At 39.4% G+C, this 22,796-nt stretch overlaps 1 protein-coding gene across 4 annotated transcripts; it reads right to left on the reverse strand.

The window, feature by feature from the left end:
* Positions 1-1,506: 1,506 nt before the first annotated feature.
* LOC127435952 (ATPase MORC2A-like) lies at positions 1,507-22,788 on the reverse strand. 4 transcript variants are annotated; one of them, XM_051689797.1, is made up of 27 exons: positions 22,619-22,788; positions 20,563-20,735; positions 19,955-20,008; positions 19,802-19,836; positions 19,546-19,614; positions 19,347-19,437; positions 18,908-19,016; positions 18,226-18,385; positions 18,005-18,116; positions 17,731-17,856; positions 17,517-17,596; positions 17,076-17,158; positions 13,296-13,381; positions 12,996-13,136; positions 12,700-12,854; positions 12,331-12,459; positions 10,630-10,735; positions 10,406-10,538; positions 10,232-10,318; positions 7,736-8,029; positions 6,761-7,039; positions 6,618-6,678; positions 6,370-6,508; positions 3,652-3,828; positions 3,478-3,571; positions 3,169-3,357; positions 1,507-2,310 (listed from the first exon to the last, which is right to left on the reverse strand). In XM_051689797.1, the coding sequence occupies exons 2-27, from the start codon at positions 20,628-20,630 to the stop codon at positions 2,242-2,244; spliced, it is 3,126 nt and encodes a 1,041-aa protein (XP_051545757.1). In that variant the 5' UTR covers positions 20,631-20,735; positions 22,619-22,788; the 3' UTR covers positions 1,507-2,241. The 4 variants fall into 4 exon arrangements, with proteins under 4 accessions (XP_051545757.1, XP_051545758.1, XP_051545759.1 ...); XM_051689798.1 differs by having other exon boundaries at positions 22,488-22,788; XM_051689799.1 differs by having other exon boundaries at positions 22,477-22,788.
* Between the last annotated feature and the right edge of the window lie 8 nt (positions 22,789-22,796).

Here is a 22,796-nt window from a genome sequence, read left to right on the forward strand (position 1 = left end):
CCGCGGACGACAGTTCGAGAGAGAGATTGAATTACAGGCAGCTGTCCTGTGTGTGTTTATGGTGGTGTGGTTTTGGTTAAATTGTTTATTAAATTATTATTTAAGTTGTCAAGCCGGTTCTCGCCGCCTCCTTTCCACTGAACCCCCTTACACACAGTTACTCACCTCAATCTGGGTGGCGGAAGACAAGTCTCAGTTGCCTCCGCTGCTGAAACCGTCAATTCGCGCATCTTATCATGTGACTCATTGTGCATGACACTGTGGAGACTCACAGCATGTGGAGGCTCATGCTACTCTCCGCAATCCACGCACAACCCACCACACGCCCCATTGAGAGCGAGAACCACTAATCATGACCACGAGGAGGTTACCCCACGTGACTCTACCCTCCCTAGCAACTGGGCCAATTTGGTTGCTTAGGAGACCTGGCTGGAGTCACTCAGCACGCCCTGGATTCGAACTCGCGACACCAAGGGTGATAGTCAGCATCAATACTCGCTGAGCTACCCAGGCCCTACTAGATCTGTGTTAAAAATGTAAAGCTATTTTTAATATCAGCTCCTGTTTTTTTACCTCTATGTTGGTGTGCAGTCAACAAACTAGGAAAAAAGATAAATCTGCTGTGTTCTTAGAACACTTTTGACTTTTACTGAAGTGAATAGATATGTAGATACTTTTTTTATACATGAAAACGTACGGACGTTATTGAAACTCATAATTATTATAAGACTATTATTGTTGTCTTTTGATAAAATTCATGCTCCGCAGCTCACAAACTGTAGGGAAATGATAGATTTGCTTTGTCCTACAGATTACAGTAATTAATTACTTAGTAATGCATTACACCCAACACTTGTCTAATGCTGAAGATGTGAAAAAGATTTTTCTCTCAAGTTACTTCAGAAATTCACGCCATTCCGGAGACCCCGAGCATGCGCAGCATCAAATGTGTGAATGCATAGCTGAGAAAAATAAGGTCTATGGTAAACATTACTTGATGATACGTGAACGTTTTGTTTTATAACATAAATTACACACAGTCATACCTCAAACGTGAATTTTGAAGCCGCCATACATTACAAAATGTATATAATTACGTCTTCAAAATTCACGTTTGAGGTATGATGGTGTCATTTATGTTGTTGAACAAAACGTCAACATATCATCAAGTAATGTTTACCACAGACCTAGTCTGTGTTCAAAAACCCCATTATAACCCCATTATAAAAACCCATAGAAAAATCCAAAGGGAACCCATGGCGAATTCTCTTCCAGGTTTTTGGACTACAAGCTGAACAGCTCTATTCACACTGAATTAGCAGCTTTTCAAAATAAGAGATCTGTCAAATGTGGAATCTAGCATAATCTGTTGGTTCTAAAAGATAATCACGTATATATTATTGAATGTATTCATCAAATGAATCAATTGAATGTAAGTTACAAAGTCAAGATGATAAACTGAAAGCTATTTTCTTATACAAACACCACCAGACCACAAGTACGTCCTGAACTTTATTGGACTGTTTTAATAAAACTTTTTAAAAATATTCTCAGATATAAAGAAGAAGACTAAATACTGTAACTGAAGAGGTTAACAGTATCAGATCAGTGTTTATTCCAAAAAACGGAAATGGAGAGATAAAACTTAACACAAAAATAAAAATAACACAAATTAGATGTCGCGTCCAAGTACGTGGAAAAAACGGGATGTAACTCAAACTTGAAACAATTCGTATACATAGCAGCAAGTTAAAGCCCATTTCAAGCTCGCTTATAGTCAAACTGGTTTGCAGAGTCGTTATAAGCTGTGAGAACATCTCCGTACTCCATGAAATCGGCAGTTCAGGGTTGAGAATGAAGCTTTACAATACTGAGACCCTAAAAACAGCCAACATTATGAACTCTTTAGCTCTGTGAAGAGTAAAACCAATTTACCAAGAAAACTAGGAAACTGGTTTGATCTCCACTCATCACACGCGGCCCACAAGGTCCAAAATGAAAACGCTATCTGCTCCAGGAATGAGTTGACGGTGTTAGTGGTGTTTTTGAACGGAGGATTACGTTGAAGTCGGCCATGAAGTTCTTGCTGCTTTACAGATTTCTGTCACAGTATTTGGGCAGGTATGAAGATGCGGTCGACCAGCAATCATCTCCGGTCATCCGACTGAACACGTAAAATGATTGGAACACAAATGAAGAGAGTGAAAATGAAGGAAGGTAAAATAGAATAGATGTAGTGTTTCACTCTCCCTTGGTGACCAAATCTTCAATGTAGGCATCCAGCTCATCATCACTACTGATCTCTATGTCCTAGAGAACAAAATAAAAACAAATACATGAATGAAAATGATTTAAAGGAATCTGTGTGAATGCTAAAGCACAGGAAGACTAGGTTAGGTTCCGAAACCTAGGGAGCTGCCTACCTAGACAGCAAATTTATCACTCCTTACTTGAAATTTATTCCAAAAGCTAGGCAGCAACATTATGGTCTAAAATCTTTGTTTTTTGCCTAAGGCAGCATCACATGATTGCTACATGGTGATGCCCATTCCCGATAGATAAATCTACTTAAACACACCATTTTACCCAATATTTGCGTGAGCTATGTGCTTTTATTGTTAGTAAATTATCACACTGTTAGCTTAGCAACATGCTAGGATCCAACTCTATTAAATATGGTTTTACTACAGTAACTATCGTTCAACTATGGTATTTGTAGTAAAACCCGTACTTGTTTTAAAAACCATACTTGTACCACAAATTAAAAATGGTGGTTAATAGAAATATGATTTTTATTAGCATTGTTTTGGTTTGCCTGTGTTATTACTATGGTTATACTATGAATATCATGGTAAAATATGGATACTTTAGTAAACCCATGGTTACATTTCATAGGGGATGGATAAAAGTATTGCGAGGGAACACATCTATTTCAGAAAATAATTCTCTCCCCATCTTCTAAAGGGGTTCCACATTTTTGTGCTTAATTTCAGAAGTGCTATGTTGTAGCGCTTTTTTTAGTTGCAGAATGGTCCAAATTAAACACTTAAGAGGTTGCATTTCAGTTCGGATGCTGCCTTGGAAGGCAGCTCCCTATGTAGGCAGTTGACAGCAAGGTAGCTCACTAGGTTTCGAAACAGGACTAATGTGAGTGCGTGTACGTCAGACCTCCTGGACTTTCTGCAGCAGAGCGACGATGTTCGTTCGTAGTTTACGAAGTTTGTCTTCAGACTCTCTGAGTTTAGCCTCTGCTCCGCTGCTCTTCTCCTCCACAGCACGTGCCCGTGACTCTGCCCGAGTCTGGTAGGAGTTACACAAACTCTGCAGCCCAGCCTCATATTGTTGAAAATACTCTTTCTGTAAAGAAAATGTCTTTCAGTGTTTGCATATGTTTCCATTTTAGTGTAGTGGTCGACTCAAGAGTGACCAGACAAGGTTTTAAATATCTCTGAAGGCTTCCACACAGTCTGTACTTACGATGGGGAAGGCCACAAGGTCCTCGGCGCTCATAGTGTTCACCGAATCTTTAGGGATTCGGAAATCTGGCGGGAAAAAATACCGTAGCAACGTCCTGTGCGGAACAATCAGCATGAATGTCAGGGTGAAATTCACGCAAAAATACATCTCATTAACAGAAGCACACAAACATACCTCATCATGGTGACGAGGCCTTCTGTCGTCTCCCTGCTTGGCCCGCTCTGAGTTGTGTCTGGCTCGGCAGTGGTGGGCGGGGTTACAGAACGTGCTGGAATCTGATTGGTGTCTGGACTTCGAGACTCTGGCGAGGCGGGACGCATAAGACGGACGTCTTCACTGCCCTTAAACACCCTGAAAACATAACATACACATTAAACTAAACACCAATAAAAATGACAAACATTTGCAATACAAAATATAAATGTTTTAATTAAAACATAGAATAATTAAAATTTCAGACCATTTTTTTTTAAATTAAACTATATATATATTATGGAGCAAGAACAATGACTTAAGGGGACATTTGTTAACATTTATCAAAACTGAAGATTTTTGCGGCATATTATATACATTTGCCTATTTAAACAGCAGATTTTTTGTTTTGAAATTATTAGAGGAGGAATTAGCAGAGGTCAACTGATAGTGGAATTTGATAATACCGATATCTAAGGTAGTGGAAAAGGCGATAACAGATTAATCGGCCGATAGTTTTTATTGTGCAACCAAAAACCAAATAACCAGATTTTTTGAATAACATGGGACTTTTAGTTATAAACAAGCCCATAACTCTTATTTTGAAATGACAGAGAAATAAAAAAAAGATTTTTACCAATAACCGATAATTCCAAATTCAAAAAAGCAACTATCAGCAGGGGCCTGGGTAGCTCAGCGAGTACTGACGCTGACTACCACCCCTGGAGTCGCGAGTTCGAATCCAGGGCGTGCTGAGTAACTCCAGCCAGGTCTCCTAAGCAACCAAATTGGCCCGGTTGCTAGGGAGGGTAGAGTCACATGGGGTAAACTCCTCGTGGTCGCTATAATGTGGTTCGTTCTCGGTGGGGCGCGTGGTGAGTTGAGCGTGGATGCCGCGGTGGATGGTGTGAAGCCTCTATACGCGCTATGTCTCCGTGGCGACGCGCTCAACAAGCCACGTGATAAGATGCGCGGATTGGTGGTCTCAGACGCGGAGGCAGCTGGGATTCGTCTTCCGCCACCCGGATTGAGGCGAGCTGACTGCCTGAATATACTGAATGACCAGGTTATCCCATCAATGGATTTTTTCTTTCCTGATGGCACGGGCATATTCCAGGATGACAATGCCAAGATTCATCATGCTCAAATTGTGAAAGAGTGGTTCAGGGAGCATGAGGAATCATTTTCACACATGAATTGACCACCACAGAGTCCTGACCTTAACCCCATTGAAAGTCTTTGGGATGTGCTGGAGAAGACTTTACAGAGTGGTTCGACTCTCCTGTTATCAATACAAGATCTCGGCCAAAAATTAATGCAACTCTGGATGGAAATAAATGTTGTGACGTTGCATAAGTTTGTCGAAACAATGCCACAACGAATGCGTGCCGTAATCAAAGCTAAAGGCAGTCCAATAAAATATTAGAGTATGCAACTTTTTTGGGGGGTCAGGCAGTGTACAAATACAGCCTTACATTTTCAGATTAAGAAATTCAGAAATACAAATCTCTTACATTCAGATCTCAGAAATTCAGACTGTAAACAAACTAGGCCAAAGGTCAAGCAAAGCTGAGTCATTGTTCTAGCTCCATAATATATACAATCATATTTTGTAGGGATGCACCGATATGAAACGTTTTTGGCCGATATCGATAAAAAACAACAACTATAGGTCAATAACGGCACCGATATTTTGCCACTTACCATATTTTGTCATTAGATCACCATTTTACTTAGGAATGCTTAAGGTACAAAAGCCTTTTCAGTTTTACAAAAAATAATTTCTATTGAACATTGGATCTGTTGACAGAGAGCCACTTTGAAAGATAAATAGAAGATAAAGAGATAAACAGCTACAAAAAATAACAAAATATGATAACTTGATGATTGATATGAAAAAACATTTTGTACTTCTAAGACATTTTTGCACTTCTGTTTTTGCAGTGTAAAACATAGCCTTTTAAGGTTTAGTAATCGCTCAAGGCCATATTGTGATTTTAATCTTAATTCAATCAATCATGCAGCATTAGTGGATATCATACCGATATCTCAGAAGTCTGCTGGTTTCAAAGTGTTTTAGATGGTTTCCCTCATCATATAGCCTATAGGTAAGTGCCGCTTTCACAACTTTCATGTCCATTTATGCCGTTTTTTCCACATTAACGTGAGAACGAGACAGAATAAAAATTAAATATTACATTTTCTTAAGAGTGCCAACCCTTCTAGATATTGTGGCTATTATTATTTCTGGATTATGCATTTAAATTCACAGAGTTTTTACAAAGTGTGTTACTAATTAATTATAAATAAATCATCGGTTTTTCATATCAGCGTTTTTATACTTTTTACCGATATGCCGATGGTTTTAATTTGGTCAATATTTGGCTGATAAATATCGGCAGCCGATACATCGGTGCATCCCTAATATTTTGCGATGCCATCTTTCATGCTTTTCATCGATACTTTAAAACCATATATCAATCATTTATTTTCATTCATTTATTTGTGCATTCATTTCCTTCAGTTCAAAGGTCACATAAATCAGCACAAGTTCTGAAATGGTGTTTTCTCAGTAAGGTTAGAGCAGCTTCTGAGACACTGTACAGGACAAAATCAAACAAGACCACACAACTGTTGCATTGTATTGAATAGTGACATAAGTATAACAATATTGTCCAGTAGTTGCCGGTGTGTACATACCAGCGGTCTCTTGGAGTGTTCATGGGAACGTAGTCAAACTTGACCTTCCAGCGTACACTCTCCTTCCCCGTCTCAACCGCAGTAACGCGACCCGTGAACCATTCCCCGTTCACCTTCGCCTCTACCAGAATGCCTTTATCTATAACACACAAACAGTTTTTTCATCTCTAAACGGTATTCCACTATTCCATTCTTCCATCATTGTGTGAAACAGAATTAAATATTCTGTATATATATATATATATTACCTTTCTGAGCATTTTTTGCAGCGTCTTTCTTCAGATCTTCATTAGTGCTGTTAGTGACATGCTAAGAGAGAAATTCAGATTAATTAAACCTGTCTTAAGTATTAATGAATCACAATTTCTCTGTGGTAAGGCTGCTATTGTACCTCTGTGCTTGTCTGTTTAGGTGGTGTTGGGGTTTTCTCTACGACAGCTTTCCCTCGACCCTGAACAGACGCCACCATCTTCGATTTTTTGGGCTGTGGCTCATCTTCTTCTGATGCACTGTCTTCCTCCTCCTCCTCTTCTTCCTCCTCTTCTTCTTCCTCCTCCTCTTCACTCTCTTCTTGCTCCTCATCAGCTTCCTCTTCCTGGACTCTACCCTTCTTTGCATTGCCTTTCTTGGTGGCTGGAGTTTGTTTGTTTGCAGTCTTGGTGGAAGATGGCTAACACAAATTACACAAAATAAAGATATCTTAAGCCATGATTTTCAATTACGTTTTTCAATGAAACTGTTAAGATATTACAGACATAACAGCATCATTTTCTGTTCATAAATGATGTGTATTGTGAAAATGACTTGTGTGAAATTCACACATCAGTTTGTTGCGATATTTCACAGATTGGCATTTCGTACTTGAGTAACATTACACACCAATAAAGATAGAGGAACCTTTGGAGCGTTTTCACACTAGGTGCGGACCCAAATCCGTTTGACATTACAGTTTGGCTCGTTTGGTTTTTGTGTAAAAATAAGGCTTTCGAACACGGGTGCACATCAGCGAGTCTGTTTGAAAATTCTGAGGTCTGGAATATGGTTCATAACAGATCATAACAGAAACAAACGATCGGGCGCTTCACTCAAATTTAACAAAAAAAAAAAGAAAAGAAAAAGAAATGCCCAGAAAGTTCTGTTTGTGGATTTTATGGCACTTCTGAAAGATTATTGGAGATTTAGGCTTCTTTAAATATCCATCAGGACCCTTGTGATACAGCAGTCGAGAAAGGATGCCTACTAGCCACCAAAAGTACAGCGACTTCGCAACCTCAATGTGAACGGCACATTACACTGAAAGTACACCAGCAATGCAGAGTTTATGTGAATGTATTTTAGTTGTTCGGCTGTATGTGAGATCACTTACTGTCGCAGCGCGACTCTGCGTGGCACTTCTGCGAGCTGGTGCTTTTGAGGGTGGAGTTGGGGGCGGGGCTACAAGTTGGGGGGCGGGTTTTGTAGACTTTGCGGCAGGAACAGGTGACGGCTTAGCTTTGGGTTGTGGGGGAGGAGCTGGTGGGGTCCGAGTAGGTCGTGATGGTGGCGTTGGTTTAGGGGGTGGAGTTTTTGCTGCCGGTGACTGACTGACAGCTTTTCTGACCGCTGCAGGGAGAGGAGGTGAGCGAGGGCGGGGGGCTGCTCGCTGGGATGAGCGGGTCGGCTATAAGGGACAAAAATAAAAAATACAATCTTGCATCAAATAAAGAACCAAGTCATATTTCTCCCTAAAATCAAGAGGAAGAAAATGTAATTTGCATGAAGAAAATTAAGCCCCCCCTTTTGTTTTTTTTTTAGGACAATTAAGATTTTTTTAAACATTTCCTCCAAAATTCACATTGCTGCAATGCAATGCAATGCAAAAAAAAAAAACATTCTCATTATGGTAATGCAACAAATAAATAATTCATTATATATTATTTATATTTTAAAGTAGCTATACATCATGTTGGTATTTGTTGTACTGCCTTTATGCTGATTAAACTGATAAATAAATAAATAAAAAAAACAGTTTTTTTTTTTATACTCTAATACAGTAACTCTAATGAGAATCACTATTTAAAATAATGGGAATTGCACTGTAAGTCACTTTGGATAAATGTACAGAGGCAAGAAAAAGTATATGAACCCTTTAGAATTAACTGGTTTTCTACATTAATTGGTCATAAAATATGATTTCATCTTCATCAAAGTCACAAGTATAGACAAACACAATGTGTTTAAGTTAAAAACACACAAACAATTATAATCTTTCATGTCTTTATTGAATACATCTCGTTAAACATTCATAGTGCTATGGAAAAAGTAAGTGAACCGTTGGATTTAATAACTGATCGATCCTCATTTGGCAGCAGTAACCTCAACCAAGCATTTCCAGTAGCTGCGGATTAGACCTGATCAACATTCAGAAGAAATTTTGGACCATTTATTCTTACAGAACTACTTCAGCTCAGACATATTCTTAGGATATCTGATGTGAACGGCTCTTTTGAGGTCATTCCACAGCATCTCTATTGGGTTAAGGTCTGGGCTCTGACTGGGACACTCCAAAAGGTGAATTTTCTTTTTCTGAAGTCATTCTGTAGTGGAGTTACTTCAATGTTTAGGGTCATTGTCCTGCTGAATCACCCAACTTCTACTGAGCTTCAGCTGGTGCACAGCCACCCTGAAATTGTCCTGTAGGATATCCTTGATGATGGAAAATGGTCCAGGCCCCAAGAAACAAAGCAGCCCCAAATCATGATTCTCCCTCCACCATACTTCACCGGTGGGATGATGTTTTCATGTTGGTATGCGGTGTCCTTTTTACGCCATACAGAGTGCTGTATGTTCTTCCCAAACAATTCAACCTGTTTCATCAGTCCACAAAACATTTTCCCAGTAGTGTTGAGGAGTGTCAAGGAGGTCTTTGGCAAATATCAGGTGCGCAAGCAATGATTTTGGTGGAAAGCAGCGGCTTCCTTCGTGGTGTCCTGCCATGGACACCATGTCTCTTTAATGTTTTCTGTATAGTAGACTCATGAACAGAGATGTTAACCAGTTCCAATGATTCCTTCAAGTCTTTAGCTGTCACTCTAGGGTTTTTACCACATTGAGCATTCTGACGTGTACCCTTTGAGTCATCTTGGCTGAACGGCCACTTCTAGTGAGAGTACCCACAGTACTAAATCATCTCCATTTATAGACAATTTGTCTAACTGTGGACAGATGCACATCTAAGCACTTTGAGATAACTTTGAAACCTTTTTAAGGATTTATGCTAAGCAACAATTCTTTGATCGTAGATCTTCTGAGATCTCTTTTTTGTGAGGCATGGTCCACGTCAGCAGATGCTTCTTGAAAACAGTAAATTGCTTTTTATAAGTCAAAATAGCTCTAACCCACACCTCCAATCTCATTTCATTAATTGGATGCCAGGTTTGCCAACTCCTGACTCTAATTAGCTTTTGTTGACGTCTTTAGCCTAAGGGTTTACATACTTTTTCCAATCTACACTGTGAATGTCTGAATGATGTATTCAGTATGTACAAGAACAATACAATAATTTATGTGTTACTAGTTAAAAAAAATGTTTGTTCACTATTGTAACAAACGAAGATCAAACCAGATTTTCAGACAAATTTATACATAAATGCAGGTAATTCTAAAGGCTTTACATACTTTTTCTTGCCACTGTATCTGCCAAATGAATACATTACGTAACTGTATAGTAATGAAGATTTTAGAATAATGCTCAAATCTTAATAGTACTATAAACAGGCCTAATTTTCTAAAAAAAGAAAAAAAAAACATTTTGGTGTGAAATGTAACCTGGACAAGTTTTCTTAAGATTCATTCACAAATATATAAGACACACACACAGTACCTGAGGTGTACGCTCTTCTGTGGGTTTTGCTGTGATTGCTGGTGGGAGCTGTTTTATATCTACTGCAGATTTTATTGTTGTTGTTTTCTAAATTAGGAGATATGAAGGATTAATTAATATTAAAGAGACACAGAGGGGCTTTGAACAGAGCTGAGATGATAGACAGATAGGGACCTGCAGGGCTTCTAGTTTTTCCTGCTGTTGGCGGATCTTCTGAGACAGATCTTTCTGTTTGTCCTCTGTTGTTTTGATGTCTTTTTTCAACACACCAATGGGCAAATTCTGCTTCTGCTCAGAGGCATCACATCTAACAGTAAAGAAAACAAAAACAGAATGAGAAAGGAAGAAACCACAAAACCATTCACACTTGGACATTGTCTGGTGTCTAGTTTCTCAACCTGTCCTGAGTTCCATCTGGATTCATGAGACACACCCAACTGTCTGGGTAACGTTTGTCCACGGCGTCCATCTGAAACGGCAATGTCCGCCACTTTAAACACTTATCTACAGGAAGAGAAAGAATTAAATTAGATTTTTACATAATTCTCCAGAAGTTGCTGTAGTGTCAGCTATCCTCAATTTTATTTCCACTGTAGCTGCCAGCTTGGGTGTAAGGGTGTTCTTTACGCACACCTATAATCCAATGTCCATGCTTTATAGATGCGTTTGGGTTGTGTTCCCATTTATTGACACAGTTGAAATATTTACAATATATACATTATTTACAAGAGTTTACCTTAGAGTTGCTGTGTCTGTTAGCATGTGCATGAGCATGAGCATGGTAAGAACCGTATGTTCCCACCACCCAAGCCTCCTTCTACCTCTGTGTGAACACCTGATATAATACCCCTTTCTGTGCATATACTGCTCTCCTGTGGTGACAGCCCAAAATACATGCATTACACATACATTTATATACAATGGCTCCTACAGTTGCCATTATGATGCTAAGATGATGTGATCATGACCTTTACCGATTGTGACAGATAGTGAATTTTGCAGAAACGGATAACTACGGTGGTTGAAATGCAGATAACAGATTAATCAATGATAGTTTTTAAAATCATTTTATAGACTGTTTAAAAAAAATTCTTAGTCTTTTCTTTCTTTGACGGGCACAGACATAGCTACAAGAGCTATAGCAATAGCTACAATAATAATAATAACAATAACAATAAATAAATAAAAAACTATCGGCAACTATCGGCATAGATTTTTTTTGCCAATAACCAATAGTTCCAAAAAGCAAATATCGGCAACTATCGGCATAGATTTTTGCCAATAACCGATAGTTCCAAAAAGCAAATACCGGCAACTATCGGCATAGATTTACGCCAATAACCGATAGTTCCAAAAAGCAAATATCGGCAACTATCGGCATAGATTTTTGCCAATAACCGATAGTTCCAAAAAGCAAATATCGGCAACTATCGGCATAGATTTTTTGCCAATAATCGATAGTTCCAAAAAGCAAATATTGGCAACTATCGGCATAGATTTTTTGCCAATAACCGATAGTTCCAAAAAGCAAATATCGGCAACTATCGGCATAGATTTTTGCCAATAACCGATAGTTCCAAAAAGCAAATATCAGCAACTATCGGCATAGATTTTTGCCAATAACCGATAGTTCCAAAATGCAAATATCGGCAACTACTGGCATAGATTTTTACTGATAACCGACAGTTCCAAAAAGCAACTATAGCACCGATTAATCGGTAAAACCGATATATCGGTCTAGCTCTAGTGGTTGCAAAGTGGTTTCTTATGGAACTAAGTCAAAATAGCCCAATATGAAGTCAATATTAAATTCTGGTCTCTTGATATGGCTTGTGTTCCTTCTTCAATGTAAAACTAAGGCATTTTTTTGCCCATTTTATTGCCGACCAGGCAACAATCTTAAGTCCATTTGCATAGAAAAAAAATAGCAAACCTTTCCTTAAGTCGCACAATTCGAGGTATCATTCTTGTCCATAACTCAAACGGTGCGGGACAAATAAAGTATTTAGGGTAAGGGGTTTGATCAAAATCTATAAATGTGTTTAAGGCATGCTAAAGGAAACTGGTGTGAAGTGTTGAGTCGTTGTTTATGTTCATACCACACTGGATGGTGACTGGTATCTCCATGGCTCTCCGTCGGCGAAACCGAAGTTCATTGGATGGGACGGAGTTCCAGTTGGCCGACAAATAACCAAATTCATCCCAGAATTTCACTATACCTTTCTGAGCTGTTGAAGGAAATGTTCAATTTACATTATAAGCTGTTTTAGTCACATTACTGACTATCAATCTCATAAAATTTGAATAAAGCTAATGTTGAATTACAGACATAAACAACAAAAAATGACTGTAAACTATTAAAAATGAATCATTAAAAATGGAAATTTATATTTTTAGAGATGTCTGCCCTTTTGGAATGCACAAACAAACAAGTGAGACCACCAAAAACATAAAGACAAACACTATACCTATACTAATGTCCTTCCAGTATTGTGCGAGATATTCTCCCATGGCTCTAAGTAAATGTCTGTATTCTTTAGCATCTGCAAAGTCCTGCTTGTTGTGTGTTGGTTCCAATACTAGATAGGGAACATCCACCACTCCTACAACACCGCCACATGCCCTGATAAACACATATATACACTGGCCATCTACATTGCACAAAATAAGCTATTCTCTGGTATGTCAGTGATTTTTAATGCTGTTGTTACATGTTACAGTTTGAGTGATGCCGTCTCTGTGTGTGTGTATATGTTATGCTCACATTCCTCCTTCCAGCTGCGGTCCCGTTTTCTCATACATCTTAATGAGACGGCTGCAGTTGTATACAAACATTCCGTCCTGGTCTCGTCTTTCGATGTTCACGCCAAAGATAAAGTTCAGCTCCTTAGGCTCCTTCAAAGCTCTGATATCAGAGAAAAAGTTACAATAGTCAATATCAGTGTGTTTACAGGGATATTAGGCTAAAGATGATATTAAGTACCACAAATAAGACAATAAAAAACAATATCAGACATTAGATGGAAAGGCTTTTAAATTCAAACACTCAATAGTGTGTTGTTACTTTTGTTTGGATGCATGGATGGCTTGTTTTCTGGTAGCTTCTGCACGTAACATCACAGCCGAATCTTGTGCTTTTCTTAGCGCGGCCTGGAATCATCCATAGAAAGAAAACCCCGTTAACTGTACATCTGAATCCAGAAAGATCATTGGCATAGTTCAGCAATGTTGTTCTGCAGTGCGGTGAATATGCAAATTTCTCCATGGGATTTATAAAGTATTCAAATAAATTCTGAAGGAAAAAACAGGACTAAGAGAGAAGCTGGTGTTGTAGGTCACTTCAAAAGTAATTCCATAGACTCGACAGAACTATTCTATTTGACGCATGATTAGAAATTCTTAACTAGAGATCAATTCTTTTTTTTTTTTTACAACCGATACGCATTATGTTTACATATTGTTTTTATATCCAATAACCGATATGTTATTATAGAAGCGTAAATATCAGTTAAAACCGATTATCGGTTGATTTTTAGTCTTAACCATCAAAATAAATTAATATTTTAAATTACATATCATAGAGATGGACCAATGTTGATTTTTTTTTTTTTTTACAACCGATTACAGATTAAACCGATTATTTTTGTTCACATGTCCAATAACCGATATGCAGTATCGATATTTAACAATTGTTTTATGTATGCCATTATGCACAATGGTAACAAAAAAAAAATCATTACAATACAACATTAAAAACAAAATACCATTAGCCTATAAATATTTTAATAATAATAATAATAATAATATAGGTAATACAATATATACTGTAAGTGTAAAAATCATTTAAAAACCTCAGCAAAACCGATTATCGGCCGATCTCTAGTCTTAACCATCAAAATATATTGAAATGTAAAAATAAATAAACATATATATATATATATATATATATATACACACTATATTGCCAAAAGTATTCGCTCATCTGCCTTTAGACGCATATGAACTTAAGTGACATCCCATTCTTAATCCATAGGGTTTAATATGACGTTGGCCCACCCTTTGCAGCTATAACAGCTTCAACTCTTCTGGGAAGGCTTTCCACAAGGTTTAGGAGTGTGTTTATGGAAATTTTTGACCATTCTTCCAGAAGTGCATTTGTGAGGTCAGACACTGATGTTGGACGAGAAGGCCTGGCTCGCAGTCTTCGCTCTAATTCATCCCAAAGGTGCTCTATCGGGTTGAGGTCAGGACTCTGTGCAGGCCAGTCAAGTTCTTCCACACCAAACTCGCTCATCCATGTCTTTATGGACCTTGCTTTGTGCACTGGTGCACAGTCATGTTGGAACAGGAAGGGGCCATCCCCAAACTGTTCCCACAAAGTTGGGAGCATGGAATTGTCCAAAATCTCTTGGTATGCTGAAGCATTCAGAGTTCCTTTCACTGGAACTAAGGGGCCAAGCCCAGCTCCTGAAAAACAACCCCACACCATAATCCCCCCTCCACCAAACTTCACAGTTGGCACAATGCAGTCAGACAAGTACCGTTCTCCTGGCAACCGCCAAACCCAGACTCATCCATCAGATTGCCAGATGGAGAAGCGTGATTCGTCACTTCAGAGAACGCGTCTCCACTGCTCTAGAGTCCAGTGGCGGCGTGCTTTACACCACTGCATCCAACGCTTTGCATTGCACTTGGTGATGTATGGCTTGGATGCAGCTGCTCGGTCATGGAAATCCATTCCATGAAGCTCTCTACGCACTGTTCTTGAGCTAATCTGAAGGCCACATGAACTTTGGAGGTCTGTAGCGATTGACTCTGCAGAAAGTTGGCAACCTCTGCGCACTATGCGCCTCAGCATCCGCTGACCCCGCTCTGTCATTTTACGTGGTCTACCACTTCGTGGCTGAGTTGCTGTCATTCCCAATGGCTTCCACTTTGTTATAATACCACTGACAGTTGACTGTGGAATATTTAGTAGTGAGGAAATTTCACGACTGGACTTGTTGCACAGGTGGCATCCTATCACAGTACCACGCTGGAATTCACTGAGCTCCTGAGAGCGGCCCATTCTTTCACAAATGTTTGTAGAAGCAGTCTGCATGCCTAGGTGCTTCATTTTATACACCTGTGGCCATGGAAGTGATTGGAACACCTGAATTCAATTATTTGGATGGGTGAGCGAATACTTTTGGCAATATAGTGTATATATATAAACTTTTTCAGGACACTGTCCAAATAACTTTATTATGATCTTTATTGTAAAGGGTTTAAACAATGTTTTCCATGTTTGTTCAATGAACCATAAACAATTAATGAACATGCACCTGTGGAACGGTCGTTAAAACACTAACAGCTTACAGACGGTAGGCAATTAAGGTCACAGTTATAAAAACTTAAAGGACACTAAAGAGACCTTTCTACTGACTCTGAAAAACACCAAAAGAAAGATGCCCAGGGTCCCTGCTCATCTGCGTGAACGTGCCTTAGGCATGCTGCATGGAGGCATGAGGACTGCAGATGTCGCCAGGGCAATAAATTGCAATGTTCGTACTGTGAGACGCCTAAGACAGCACTACAGGGAGACAGGAAGGACAGCTGATCATCCTCGCAGTGGCAGACCACGTGTAACAACACCTGCACCGGATCAGTACATCCGAATATCACACCTGCAGGACAGGTACAGGATGGCAACAACAACTGCCTGAGTTACACCAGGAACGCACAATCCCTCCATCAGTGCTCAGACTGTCCGCAATAGGCTGAGAGAGGCTGGACTGAGGGCTTGTAGGCCTGTTGTAAGGCAGGTCCTTATCAGACATCACCTGCAACAACATCACCTATGGGCACAAACCCACCTTCGCTGGACCAGACAGGACTGGCAAAAAGTGCTCTTCACTGACGAGTCTCGATTTTGTCTCACCAGGGGTGATGGTCGGACTCACGTTTATCATCGAAGGAATGAGCGTTACACCGAGGCCTGTACTCTGGAGCGGGATCGATTTGGAGGTTGAGGGTCCGTCATGGTCTGGGGCGGTGTGTCACAGCAGCATCGGACTGAGCTTGTTGTCATTGCAGGCAATCTCAACACTGTGCGTTACAGGGAAGACCTCCTCCTCCCTCATGTGGTACCCTTCCTGCAGGCTCATCCTGACATGACCCTCCAGCATGACAATGCCACTAGCCATACTGCTCGTTCTGTGCATGATCTCCTGCAAGACAGTAATGTCAGTGTTCTGCCATGGCCAGCGAAGAGCCCGGATCTCAATCCCATTGAGCACTTCTGGGACCTGTTGGATCAGAGGGTGAGGGCTAGGGCCATTCCCCCCAAAAATGTCCAGGAACTTGCAAGTGCCTTGGTGGAAGAGTGGAGTAACATCTCACAGCAAGAACTGGCAAATCTGGTGCAGTCCATGAGGAGGAGATGCACTGCAGTACTTAATGCAGCTGGTGGCCACACCAGATACTGACTGTTACTTTAGATTTTGACCCCCCCTTTTTTCAGGGACACATTATTCAATTTCTGTTAGTCACATGTCTGTGAGACTTGTTCAGTTTATGTCTTAGCTGTTGAATCTTTTTATGTTCATACAAATATTTACACATGTTAAGTTTGCTGAAAATAAAAGCAGTTGAAAGTGAGAGGACGTTTATATTGTCAAATTGTCCAATGATGTTCAATTATCAAAGGGTGTATACTGTATCATTATTTTTCTTTCAGGCATGACAACAGAAAGCTATTACAAACCACTGCCCCATATTATCCAACAGGTAAGAATTTTGATAATGCCTTGAATTTCACACAACGAAGGGTTTGGAGTGTGTTTGGGTGGTTATGGGATCTTACCCTGGCCTCTTTGGATAAATCATCACCAAGTTTTAACTCCAGAGCACGAGCTTTACTCTCGGACTCCCTCGCCTTCTCCTCAGCTAGAGATAAAGTCACAAAAACATACAAAAAACAGAAACAAGAAATGAGTGAGGGAGTTCTCACTTCACTAAGAATCCAGGCTGAAATAAACTACATTTTCCATTACAATTTGAATCAAGGAAAGGGTTCAAAAGATCATTGCTTCATTTATAAACATTCCTGGAGGCCTGTGTGTGCGTATGGACATGAGCAATTATATCCTCTGTCAAAACGTTGCAGTTCTGTATTTGCATAGATTGAAAGCAGAAATGGTTTGATAAAAGAAATGTCGTCAAAACCCACAAATCCGGTCAACTTCTCTTAACCCGGGATTCTAGTCCTGTTTAGGCTGTTTCTGTGGACTGGTGTAAAACTCACCAAGTTTTGCGAGGTGATCCGCCTTCTTCACCTCCTGCTCAGCGCGGGTTTTAAAGCGTGTTGATGTGTATTTGTACATCCTGAAAGTCAAGAAAACAGGTTGTGTTGCTAAAATGAGTGTATATATTTGTCATTGGTTTTTATATGTCCTTATATTTTATATTTGGGATTTTTCGCAACTATCTCAAAGGTAGGTATTTCTTAAGGTGTATACCTAGGATTATATAGGCAGCAGGACAATCTCTTGGTTCTGACTTTGTGACCCTGGATAAAGATCCTCATTCTAGGGTCGATGTAAAGGACAGCAGCATACGCACGGAAGGACCTTCTCTCCGGCTTCCTGTTTACAACACAAACACACAAGCGTAAGCATCACCAAAACCCCTCCACTTAATGTCACTCCAGCTCTCTGAACTAGTAAAGTCGAATGCTCACTGTAGGATTTCTGCCACCTTTTGCAGTCTAGAAAAAACTGTAAAATAACTTACACTCCCTCTACGGGTGTCCCGGCCATTAGAATATCCTGGTGGTCCGTTTCCACATCCAACTCTGGCTCTCTGTTATCCATCAGCTTCAGATTGTAAACTACAACTAAAGTGCCTAAATACACATGTACACACTCAGATTTATCATCCCTACTAATCACAAGACATTGAGCAGAATGTCTAATATGGTTAACCATAAACACGGGGCATGTTGTGCAACTAACCACTGGGTCCCTCAATCTTCTTGAACTGCCGAAATAGCTGCTCTTCATTCTTAAAGGGAGAGTACTTAAAGATCAGTTCGGTCTCGATCGCGTATTTCTCAGAGTCTTGAGTCAGAGGCTGCTGGGTCTTCGCATCCCAACTGGGCAATGGAACAATCACCTACAATAGGCAAATAAAATATTTAGAAATGCTGCTCTAATCTCAGAATGAGTGTATTTGTGTGTTTCTAAACCAAAGATTAAAGCCAGAAACACACTTTACACAAATACGCAGATGCAAATGCTTGGCCAACGTGCGGTCTGGTTGAACATACTATTCATAATGTGCGTTTTTGCATTGCTTTGGCGGTAACTCAAGGGGGCGATAGAGTTACCTTCAAAAGTTTGAGCCATTAAACTGGGTGTTATAATTCAGGTATATTGCTTTAAATATACTGACTTCAACTTACTTGCTTAACTATATTCTCTTCAAACTGTTGCTCCGCCATGACAGTAGTTGACTTGAAAGAGAAAACTCTATAATCTCGCTATAGCACCCCTTGTGGCAATGTTGAGAATGCATCGCGTAATTGCGTTGTTATGAATTGCACTCCGACACATTTTGGAACGCAACTACACACAGAGCTTCAAGCTTCTGAGTTCACATACTTGCGTAGAGTATGTTTCGGCCTTAACATCCTACCTCGTCCAGACCCTCTTCTTCATGAAATGTTCGTGACAAAAACAAACATGTTAATTTGTCGTCTTTTTTGGTGAAGAGGATGAAGTCCTTCCCAATACGCATTGAACCCCTAAGAAAAAGACCAAGATGTTCATCTATAAAAAAAACTAAATAGTGACTAAAAAATAACCAATGATTTATGGAATAGTTCTTATAAAGGGTTGACGGCAAATTTCTTTTTTCATGAATGAAAACAAGGTCATGAGGGATGAAATACGGCATTCCAAAAACATTAAAATCTAGATAATACAATCAAGAAGCACAAACCATTGAGCGGATGGTTAGTCTCTCTCTCACAACCTTCATTTTTAAACACGAAAAATTAAATATGCTGAGTACCCTGACCAAAGTATACGAAGGCAGTTCCCGATTGTATCGATAAAAGAGTAATGATACTTACGACTTTAACCCATTTCCATATTGGCCAATGTGAGTAGACTCTGGGAACCGTTTGCTCGATTTGCCGAACTGGATAACGTGCGTGGCTTCACCTATTCAAAACAGTTCTGTTGTCGTCACTGAGGTACAAAAACTGCACTGGGTATGAAATCTGGTTGCGTTTTTGGAACGATAGGTTTCATTTTCTTTGCTTTACTCACTGGGTTCCATTCCAGTGCCATCGTCAAGGAAACAGAGCATAAACCCGCCTCTCAGGTCTGGTCTCTTCTCTGATTGGTCGTAACAAATGATTATTAACAATTTACTACGGTAAGATGGAAATTTAAGAAAAATCGACAGCATGAGGATGTGTTTAGCAATCTTTTAAGTCATTGTACAATTACAACAAAATTAATATGTTTAAAGCCAATGTTGAAATGATCAGAATTAACTATTTTGTACATTACGGTATCCAACCTGTGTAGATGTCTATCCGTGTGGCGTTTGCGTCTCTGTAGACAAAAAATGGAGTGGATGTTCAGTTCACTTTAATACTGCAAATAATTTTAATGATTCTTAAATGTCTTCTACTACATGTGAAATCATTGATGTAAAACACAATGTTTATACCTCGAGTTATCCACGAGTTCGGCCAAAGCTCCAAATAGAAACTCGTGGGTTGTCCTGTTGGCAATAAAATAAACAGTCGAGTAAAAAAAGTGTGCTGGCGTGCATACAAGAAAAATGCATGCATTTTAAATGTTATACATCCGTTATTGCCACTTTCTTCATACCTCTATTAACAGTTAAGGACTGTCTAAAACTATTTTTGATGCTGAATTTGGCCTGTGGGCCAGTAGTTCTGAGACCCCTGATCTAATCACTTCAAACGGCACCAAAGCTGTTATTATTTCAAACCAAGTATACAGTAGGTATTCTTCCACCAATGCTTGTGGTATTATGTATCCAGTTTCAGGAAATGTCTGTAATAGGAATGGTCCGAAAACCACTGTGCAAAAACAACCCAACCCATCGAGCAAAGTTGAAATAAGAATATACTTTTTATTATTATTATTATTATTACCCCATAAACTTTGGGGTACATGTTTTTCAGTGAAATATATAAAAAACAACAACAACAACAACAACAACAACAACAAAACAATGTCATTTAAGACGCAGTCCTATCAAGCTCAATCTCAATCCTCACACACAAAGGCAAAAACATGGGTACTTACGAGTTTGTGTGCAGATATTCAAAGGTGAGCTGAGCCCGGTTTAGTGAGCTATAATATGGGTAGGCCATCGTCTCAAAGAAATGAAATTTATAAAAAATCAGAAGCTGATTGTATTCACGTCTCTCCTCTACATTCTCTCCATACACTTAAAATCATGCGTGATTTCTCAACACCTATAAAACAACAAAACACACAAACATGCACATAGTTTTAATGAAGAATGCTGATATTCCTGTTGACCAGTATTACCTGATGACCAGCCCATTGGAAAAGGTGAAGTTCATACTAATCTGTTAAGTTTGGAACCTCTGTTTTCAATTTTCTACGCGTTTTTGAAAGTCTCCGTTTTTGGAGGAGAAAACCACTGTTCTAGTGTGGAGCGAAATGAATACGTTTTCAAACAAAAACATTTTATTATGGATTTAGCCTTAGGCCGTGTTCGGAATGGAAAACCAACTGAATCCTGGGAAGTATTTACTGCATACTGCCTACTATTTCTAAAAATAGTACGTGATAAAGTAAGCAATGCTAAACGTTTCAAACGGTAGTATGCTACATTGTTGTCACATGACGTCATTACGTTACACTCATGTCGTTCAGTTATCTTGGAATAATTTGGTCATGTGCCATTTTTAAATTAAATTTAGAGTAAAACTTTGCTAAGGGGCAGTCTCGTTAACTTTGCACTGCGACATTCCACAAGCGAAGATGGTGTAGGTTGGTGTTGTGCATGTGTGAAACCAGCAAAAAGCCTCTTTTTAATGCTGCACTTTAAACAAATTCACCTGTCAAAATTAATCAAACTTGAACGCCATGTAAAAACAGCGAGCAGAAATTCTTTGCCACCGGAAGTCCATTGCGCGAAATTCACAATCGCGCAGATTCCCACTTCGCCTGCGGAATTTCATCGTGCGAAGGTGTACGATATAGATGACCACGCCTTTTAACTTTTGTCCACCCAATCAAATAATGAGTCAAAATAGAGCTCTTAAAAATTGTGGCCACAGTTCCAGTTCACTTGTCACACTGGAAATGGAAGGTCAGGTCAAGTACACTGCATTGTGGGATACAGTACTCCATGCAGTGTGCTTCGATTCAAGCTCATCCTGACAAAAGTGGTCAACTGAGTTCAGAATGGCATACTACTCGGTCATAAACAGATATGCCAGAACTAGTAAGAGTAGTATGTTAGTACAGAATGGCATACTACTCGGTCATATACAGATACGGCAGAACTAGTAAGAGTAGTATGGTAGTACAGAATGGCATACTACTCGGTCATATACAGATGTGCCAGAACTAGTAAGAGTAGTATGGTAGTACAAAATGGCATACTACTCGGTCATATACAGATACGCCAGAACTAGTAAAAGTAGTATGGTAGTATGCCATTCTGAACTCTACTACGGTAATGTACCACCATGCATACAGATAATTAGCATGCTACGCCCAGTATACATGAAATAGTAAGAGTAGTATGCAAATCCAAACATAGCCTAAACTTGAAAACGTGCCAATATGTACTTTATATGACCTCTTTTTACAGAATTACCTAGTCACAAACTTTATTTACATTTTTAAAAAATGATTTACAAAAATCAAACTGTTTCTTTAAGATTTGTGATATCCTTTCTTATTGGAAGCAAATGCCTTTGGTGTGGATGCATTTGTGGAGCATGCAACGACTTTGCATTATAAAATTAAACAGAATATTCCTCGTCTAGCCAAAATAATGAAGCAGACAGGTGAGATGATGAGTGGGAAGTCTCTGAGGGACATTTAATGTCTGTCTTTTAACTGTATGCGTGTGCATTTCTCCGCAAATCCATACATCCAAGGCCACCTAATGCTGCCAGGCGCTTCAGATCCATATACAACAGCAAAGACTATGGAGCTGCTAATATTTTGACTCACAAAACACTCACAAATCTCCTGGTTCATGCAGTAAAGCATTGGTCTAATAACTGCGGCCTGTCCATAAACAACCGTCTGCATTAACAAATGCAACAGCCTTTGTAGTTACACAAGCAGTACATGTGATTTCAATAATGCAAACCATTTAACCATCCCGTGACCTCCGTTTTGTGCTTTATCCAACGTTTTCTGCCTGTTGCATGGAAAAGTACGAAACAAACTTGTGTTTATTCCTTTTTCATTCCTATAAAGTAGATTCAAGGCCGCGAAACGCTCCAACAGCGCTTTCCCCCCTCGAAGAAAACACGAGCTGTTAAGAC

The sequence above is a fragment of the Myxocyprinus asiaticus genome, chromosome 46 (genome assembly GCF_019703515.2).
Source record: "Myxocyprinus asiaticus isolate MX2 ecotype Aquarium Trade chromosome 46, UBuf_Myxa_2, whole genome shotgun sequence".
Taxonomy (NCBI): Eukaryota; Metazoa; Chordata; class Actinopteri; order Cypriniformes; family Catostomidae; genus Myxocyprinus; species Myxocyprinus asiaticus.

Bases quoted from the DNA above. Each gene is read 5' to 3' on its own strand.
- LOC127435952 (XM_051689797.1), bottom strand. From the start codon at position 20,630: ATGGCCTACCCATATTATAGCTCACTAAACCGGGCTCAGCTCACCTTT. The intron at 17,597-17,730 runs GTATACACCTTA...CTTGACTTTCAG, and splicing joins TGCTGCCTATATAATCCTAG to GATGTACAAATACACATCAA. The intron at 10,539-10,629 runs GTTGAGAAACTA...CTTTACTGTTAG, and splicing joins CCAGATGGAACTCAGGACAG to ATGTGATGCCTCTGAGCAGA.